Here is an 8,319-nt window from a genome sequence, read left to right as displayed (position 1 = left end):
AGTCACTTCCTTCAAAAGGACACATGCCTATAGGCGGACGCGCACTTCTATGGACATTACGTGCCAAATATGGCTGTGTTATAATATGCGAAGGTGAGTCAATAAATAACTCGCAAAACTAGACAGAAGCAGTCATGATCAAAGTAACTTCCTCAAATCAATTTCACTTTTCTAAATATTCATCCTGTACATTTAGACATTTATTCTATACATTTAAAAGTCGTTGATATCAAAGAAGTCTCTCCTTTGCTATCGCGGTCAAAGATAAATTACCTCTTTGCCTACGGCGTACAGGATTTTTCAGGGTCCCGAACTGTTGAAAATCTCTGGTGACTAACTCGGGACCGTCCGGTGGTTGTTTCAAGCGTTCCAAATGAAATGTTGGCAACAGCTTCATTCTTGCTGACGCTTGCGACTTATTTTTTGACATACCCTCGTATGTAACACCTATGACATTAAAAAATATTAAGTACTATGGTCACTAAAATAATATTATGTTATCGAAAAAGAATATTTTTAACCGTTATAACATAAAAAAATCATAATAATAATATTTATTAAAATGACATGACACAAAACTTACTCCTTGAAACATTTATCTGAAGAGGCATTGCTTTAATAAAAATACTTCGCACCATATTTTATGTGTGGATATGTATATTATTTTATATATGTGTGTGAATTCTACCTCGTTAAATGAAAAATACATTGACAGTCCTGACGCGGCTCACGAAGGAATGACCAGAGTATAGTTAAATTATAATCGAATGCACGATGACGAAATATATACAAATGAACAAATAAATCTGTTATTACCCTTAAGGCGCTTATAAAAATATATAGTATAACCGTTACAGTCCCCTTAATCAAGAAAAAACTTCATGGGACATCAATGTTTTCGTTTTTACTGATATTGAGTGTAAAAAGTTTTCTACATCCACTTAGTAATGAAAAAAAGATTGGAATTCCCTCTAAATTAAAAATTCGTCCCTACAGATAAGGAAGGCCCTCATTCCCAAGAAAATGATGAAAATTTCCTCTAGAGACGGATAAAATAAGGCTGCCAGACTACATATTGACTTAATAGGTATTAAGATGAAGTCCTGTTGAATTGCTCTCAGCGGTAGGCTATAATTTAAATTCAGAGAAATGCGACCAGTTCCTTCGTCTGCATTACACATAACTTTCTGCGCAAATTTGGCGCACAGTGCCCGAAATTTTCCAATTGCGTGCAGGGACCTTCACTGAAAATTGAACCCTCAATATTCATTTCTCTGTCTTAACGTCCGCCAAAGCGCCTGCATTTAGTTGAATTTACAGGCTTAACGCGTAAAGACATTGAAGTCAAATTTGATACATCAATGAGTAGCGCATAACTTAAGGCCCAGGGTGCGGAAATGTTGAGCAGAATTGATGTCAACGTCTCAATACCGTTGGGTAGATTACACGCCCGAAATGGTAACATGCATGCAATTCTAAAGTTAATTTTTACTTCATTTTATTATGCAATCCTAATTTATTATATTATAATATTTTTAACATAACTTTTAATTTTCATAACAGCACCACCTGGGACACATAATTTTTGGATTTTGAATAAAAAAAAAACATTAATTCTATCTCAATGATCATTGGTTCTGATGATCCGAATGCCTAATTTGTTATTAAATTATTAATTACTTTGTCAATTTTAATTAAAGCTTTAAATAATGCGGACGCTTAATTTTTATTCTGAGGCGTAAAATCGATAAAAGTAAAAAGGTTGTTAAAATGCATTAATTAAGGGCCATAACACAACTTCATATTGGATCTGGTAAAATTAAATTTGAGCAAACTGTAATGAATAAGCTACATATATATATATATATATATATATATATATATATATATATATATATATATATATATATATAACACAGTAACCAACCCTTAGGTCGGTTTAGTAGGTGATGGTAGAGTTCACCCAGTACTAAGTCCTATGCGGCATGTGAAATTCACACATCAGGGTGGGGGGGCCAGTTCCTTTCCCTGTGCCGGTTATGGTTTCCCAGGAAGATCTGGTACCCGAAAAATCACATCGCTTGGGTGGAGCTGCAGGAGCCCAAAAAGGCTTGCCCGGGAATCGAATCCGGGCCCTCCGTTCAGTAGTACAACGCTCTACCCCTGGTCTACCGCGACCCACCACTTAAATATATGTGCATATATATATATGTATATATAAAATACATACATATATATATATAATTATATATATGTACATATAAATACACACACACACACACACACACACACACACACACACACACACACACACACACACACACACACACACACACACACACACACACACACACACACACACACACACACACACACACACACACACACACACACACACACACACACACACACACACACACACACACACACACACACACACACACACACACACACACACACACACACACACACACACACACACACACACACACACACACACACACACACACACACACACACACACACACACACACACACACACACACACACACACACACACACACACACACACACACACACACACACACACACACACACACACATATATATATATATATATATATATATATACACACACACATACCCACAAACATAAATACATGGGAAAAGCGGTTCCCAAACAATGAGTGAGATAGCACAATTAAGTTCGCCTCTCTATTTGCCCATCGATGGCGCTCTACATTCTGATTGAAGTCTAACACTTTTTGTGGTCGATTGACCGCAACCATGGCCGAGAGAAAAAACAGTATTCCTATCAACTTCCGAAGTAATGGATCAGCTCGAGGTAAATCACCAGACATTTCGAATCCTTAGATCGGAAAGATTACAATAAAAAAAGAAGGTGGCTAGAAAAATAAATGTTTCCGGGGCCCCTGAACACCGGGCTGCGCGGCCGGTTGATTGCTTTGGTGCTGTCCCAGCCATTGTTCAGACTCCAGGCGGGGAGACGGAGGGAGGCGGCAGTGAAACCCATCCCACACGCGTGATGGATGGGGGACGTTGTCGCCACCTCCCTGGCGGACTGCGGTGGGCTTTGCGGCGGTGAGAAGGAGGCGACGACCGCGGTCGCGGGAGATTGGACGGGGTGAAGAGGGGGTGCTGTTGCGGGCGGTGCAGACAGAGTTCTGGCCGAGGTGGTTGGTGGAGGAGTGGGGTGGTGTGCTCGAGAATCTGAAAATGTGGATACTCGATCGTTATTGAATTCTCGAAAGGTTTGGGAGGGCAAGGAGTCGGGTGGGCGTGCGAGGGAAGGGGCTGAGAAACTTAATCAGAGATAGCATCTCTTTAAAGGGTCTCATGTGGGAAAACTAACTGAGAGGGAGAGAGCGCGTGGAGCGTAGCGGGGGTGGAGGAGGAAAATGGATGTTTCGTGGAAGCGGTGTCGCCCGTGGAGAGTGGGAGAGAGAGAGAGCGGAGGCGGTGGCGGTTGTTGCGGGGGTGGTAGAGGCAGGAGCATCCCGAGGCCGTGCGGAGTGGCTGTTTTGGAGGCTGGGGAGGGAGCGCGGGAGGCGGACCGCCGGCGGCGATCGCGCCTGCGCCGGCCGGGAAGCGATTTCCAGCCGGGGGATCTCTTCGAGGTGGATGGGGTGGCAGAGGCGGGGGAGATCGGAATGGCGAAAGGGAACGCACCCCTGGGGGTAGGGAGGTGGGCCTAAAGGAGGGGATCCAGAGGGAGGTGGGGAAGGGTTTTCGAGGGGGAGTGACGGCCGCCTTAATGAGAGGGGCCGGGGTCTCGTCAGGCGCAAAGTGAGCCTCACTTGTTGAGTCCCGACCGTCGCGTACGGTATGCCAGGGCCGGCTCCAGGATTCTCGACCGCTTTTCTCCCGATAGATTTTTTTCCCTCGCCAGTGTTTTTATTTCGACGAGGAAATGAATTTCTCGCATCGAGTTGGCTCGAAAGAAGTAGCATTAGGGCAGTCCCTTATTTCAGCGGCGAGTAACTGAAATATACATAAGCCCCGGATACGCTGTATTTTTCAGGTATTTCCCTGGGGAGAATAGGATCGATATATCGATATTTTTTAAAGAGGAAAATAACACAGCGAGAATAGCTATGTTTCACCAGAAGTAATTCCGACAAATCAAGTGACGGTTTCAGGGTATTTTCGCATCCGCAGTTGTTGATGAGAAAACTTAGGGAAAGCTTATCAGTGGCTCCTGCCGAGATGTATTCTGTACATATGGTAGGCATCGACCAGAAGCAATCCATCACGGACGTCTGAAGGTTGTAAAGAAGGAGGAAGTTGCTCAAAGAAGAGTGGAGAGGGTTCAGGGGGGGCGTGCATGGGAATTGATTATCCAACCAAGGAAATGTTTATAATTCCAGCAGCTTGAAGCTTGAAGAGGTTGGGAGGCAAGAAGTCGTCAAGTTACTTTCCCAGCAGTTTTTCCTGCACGAGAGAGGTCGGGTTTAGTTACCGAGTGGTGCAACTTGGTGCTGAGGGCAGGAGGAGAAGAGGGGAGGCGCCATTCGTTGAGAAAGGATTTAATCACTAGGGGAAAAAACGCTCTCGCGTGCACCTTGATCGATCTTCGCATTGGAGATGAGCGCACCGCTGCAACACGGGTCCCTTACTTCGAGATGTTGACCGTCCCCCCGACCTTCATCGAGGACAGCCTTGAACTGGAGCTGGAAGAAGAGGAGGAGGAGGCGGCCCTGGCCTCCGGCGATGGCCGGGCGAGGGAGCTGCGGCTGTGGTGGGGTGCCGGTGAGGCCGCGCTCCTCTTCAACTTCAGCGTGAACGAGGCCTACGCCGTGGTGCGGGAGGCGCAGGCCGCCCGGTCCCGCGTCCTCCCGCCCGCCGCCGAAGCGGCCCTCATTGCTGTCTACTCCGCCCTGATAGTCTCCGGGCTCGTGTCCAACGCCCTCCTGTGCGCCGTGGCTGCTAGGAGGTGGAGGCGGTGGCGACAGAGGGGCCGGCGCCGCCGGAGGGGCGAAATCGGAAGCGGCGCGGGCAGCGGCAGTGGTTTCGGCGTCGGTCGCATGGCCCCTGCGCCCAGGGACCTGCTCGTGGTGAACCTGGCCGTGGCGGACCTCAGCCTCTGCGCTGTCTGCATGCCCTTCACGCTCGCGGCCCTGCTCCGTGGCAGGTGGACCCTGGGAGAGGCGCTTTGCAAGGCCGTCCCGGCCGTGCAAGGCTTTAACATCCTCGTCTCGGCCGGGACCATCGCGGCCATAGCAATCGACCGCTACTGCACCATCGTCCGGGCCACGTCCCACCCCAGGCCTCCACCGCAGGCGGACGACGAGGCCTCCGCAGGCGAGAGCCCGAGCAGACTGGTCGCGTGGGGGTGCCACAAGAGGCTGTGCATGACGGTCCACTGCTTCGGAATGAACTGGGCGATGGACGCCCGCACGAGGGTCATGGCCTCCGTGGCTCTGATATGGCTGCTAGCGCTCGGGGCCGCCCTGCCCGTCGCCTGGTACCAGGAGGTCGAAAAGGTCGCCGTGGGCGGGGTGGTGGTTTTCGAGGCCTGCGTGGAGAGGTGGCCTTCGAGGGGAGCCAGGGTCGGGTATTCCCTGGGGGTGGCCACGTTCCAGTTCGCGATCCCCGCCATTGTCCTGGCCGGGGTCCACGCCAGGATATCAGCCAGGCTGTTGAGGCAGTCGGCGCCTACGTCCGTGACGGCGACCGCCGCAGCGGCGGGGGTGGGTCACCGGGAGCAGAGGGGCCTGGCGCCGGGGAGGAGGAAGAACATCCGTCGGAGGCACCGCAGGACGACCCTGATCCTGTCGGCGATCGCAGCCGTATTCGCCGCCAGCTGGTTGCCCATGACCGTCTTCTCCCTCGTCTGGGACCTCTCGCCCCGGCCACGGCTGTCACACGGTACCATAAGCGGGCACGAGCTGTCGAGCGTGTTCTCCTCACCTTCATACTCTCCTCCGCACCGACTCTACGCCGTCTTCGCGGCCTGCCACGTGGCGGCCATGTCCTCGGCGTGCACCAATCCGGTTCTGTACGGCTGGCTGAACACCAACTTCCGGAGGGAGTTCGCTGAGATCATGCCCGGGGTGTGCGCGGGGAGGATGAAGAGGTCGGCGGCCGCCGCGGCGGCAACCACGGATGCTTCGGAGGCGGTGAGCGGCCGGAGGGACGCTCGGAGGACGAGTTCGACGCTGGTGACGGCGCTGAGCGGGAGGCCAGTGACCGTGTCGTACCTCCCCTCGATCAGCCAAGTGGGGAAATCCGAGCTGTTGTAGGGGCATGACCACCGTTGCCCGACGGTCGGGTTCTGAACGGAGGGTGGGTGAGGGGTGGTGAAATCGAAATGATTAGCCAAGCTTTAAACAAATATGCGGTGAATAATAACTGTTTTTTTGACAAAGTGATCCAATGAATGTTGCATTTTAAAAATAATTTCTTAGTTTCCCGCGAATGCCTCTGATCGACGGCAGTTCTTTTATTATTTCCCACAATCATTTCAGAGTTACCATTTTAATTAAGTCCTTTTCAATTTGTAAATTTATATTTTTTCAGTTTTTGAATATAAATCGGAGCAACAATTAGCATTTTATAATCTGTAATTGTCATGGTCGTGAAAACTTGAGAGGATTTCATTTCTGCGGTCTTGGATGGATCCAACAATTTGAATCTCTCGATACCTAAGGTGAAAGTAGTGTTCCTTTGTTGATGTTTCCTTTCTAATAAGACGAGAGAGAACCTTGAATAAATCTTTGAAACTATTTTTCTAGTATATCCTCTTTGATATAACGTGGTTTATTCAACACACTGTAATGTCATTGATGCTGGGTTAAAAAAATCTAAGTCAAAATAAATGTTATGACATGAATGAAGTAAGTTCGCGATAAAAATCGTTTGTGTCAGAAGGATTAGCAATAATGAAATTGCATTAAATAATGTTGTTTTATTCGGGAACAAAGTTCCATCAAATTGAAATCGCCAGTTCAAGCAAGGAGTTCATTTGGAACTCTTAAGCGGAGGCCTCTCTAAAATGTATACTCTATATACTATATAGGCTGGAGAAAATTACTGACCGAAAATGTTTGAATGTTGCCATTTTTTAACCAAAATTTTATTTCATCTTGAAAGTATCGCATTAAAATGAATATTCTATCACACATTGTAACTCTGTAATGAATGGTATATATGAGTGTTCCAAACGGATGGACTGCCACAGTTCACGTGTTATTTGAGCAATCTTTGGTATGTGATCAATGAATATCTTCCTATTAGAGTGAAACGTGTTCAAATCAATTCTTGGATAGATTTTATATAAGCATGTGTATGGCCATTGTGGAAGAGGAGTTCTTTGCTGGGCGAATGACTGACGATGCCATAATTTTGAAACAGTTTAATGATGGATGCAAACGTGCCAAATGTTCAATGCATATTATATCAAAGTAACTATTTATAAAGAAATAAAATAATAAGAATGATTCCTTTATGTTGAATTCATTTCTCATTAATCTTGCTCGGTGATCCAAAAAAGAATAGTGAATTAGGTATTAATTGAATATAATTATGGTGGGTTAAATAATTGAGCATCGTACTACAGGGAACATATATATATGTATATATATATAAATATATATATATATATCTTCGAAATGGAACGCTCTTCGGCGACGCACAAATATATAAAAACACGGATGTAGATTTGTAGAATATAGAGACACAAAGAAAGGACACTCACAGTATGTTATTTGACGTTTCGACAGCTCGGATGTCGTCTTCAGGGTGGCGTTCTCTGGGAAGAGCGGAGAGGATGTGCGGGAGAGAGGTGGGGGAGGGGGGAGAGGTAAGGGACCAATAGGAAATGAACAAGGGGTGGGGGGAATATGTAGGCAGCCATATGATGCATTCAGTGGGCTTGGTTCAGCCCGGGGGGTTTAAATGATTGGGCCACCCAGATATGCGCCATTTTGCGGGTTCTCACCTCTATTCCACCAAATCTCTCACATTTCTTAATTATCCCATTCCTACTCACACTGCTTCCCACAATCAATCTTTTGACGTTTGCTTCTCCGGTCCGGTGATTGAAATCCTTCCCAAATCTGCTAGCATAATAGAGGTGAGAACCCGCGAGATGGCGCATATCTGGGTGGCCCAATCATTTAAACCCCCCGGGCTGAACCAAGCCCACTGAATGCATCATATGGCTGCCTACATATTCCCCCCCCCTTGTTCATTTCCTATTGGTCCCTTACCTCTCCCTCCCCCACCTCTCCCCCGCACATCCTCTCCGCTCTTCCCTGAGAACGCCATTCTGAAGACGACAGCCGAGCTGTTGAAACG

At 47.4% G+C, this 8,319-nt stretch overlaps 1 protein-coding gene across 1 annotated transcript; it reads left to right on the top strand.

The window, feature by feature from the left end:
• The first annotated feature begins 3,844 nt into the window (after positions 1-3,844).
• Positions 3,845-7,419, top strand: LOC139687780 (neuropeptide Y receptor type 2-like). Its single transcript, XM_071585074.1, has 5 exons — positions 3,845-4,972; positions 5,042-5,275; positions 5,366-5,680; positions 5,732-5,852; positions 5,910-7,419. The coding sequence occupies exons 1-5, from the start codon at positions 4,644-4,646 to the stop codon at positions 6,261-6,263; spliced, it is 1,353 nt and encodes a 450-aa protein (XP_071441175.1). The 5' UTR covers positions 3,845-4,643; the 3' UTR covers positions 6,264-7,419.
• The last annotated feature ends 900 nt before the right edge of the window (positions 7,420-8,319 follow it).

This window comes from Hetaerina americana, unplaced genomic scaffold, assembly GCF_022747635.1.
Source record: "Hetaerina americana unplaced genomic scaffold, ioHetAmer1.1.p SCAF_2, whole genome shotgun sequence".
NCBI lineage: Eukaryota > Metazoa > Arthropoda > Insecta > Odonata > Calopterygidae > Hetaerina > Hetaerina americana.
Note: the sequence above shows the minus strand (reverse complement) of the source record. Positions and strands in the feature narration are given on the sequence as shown.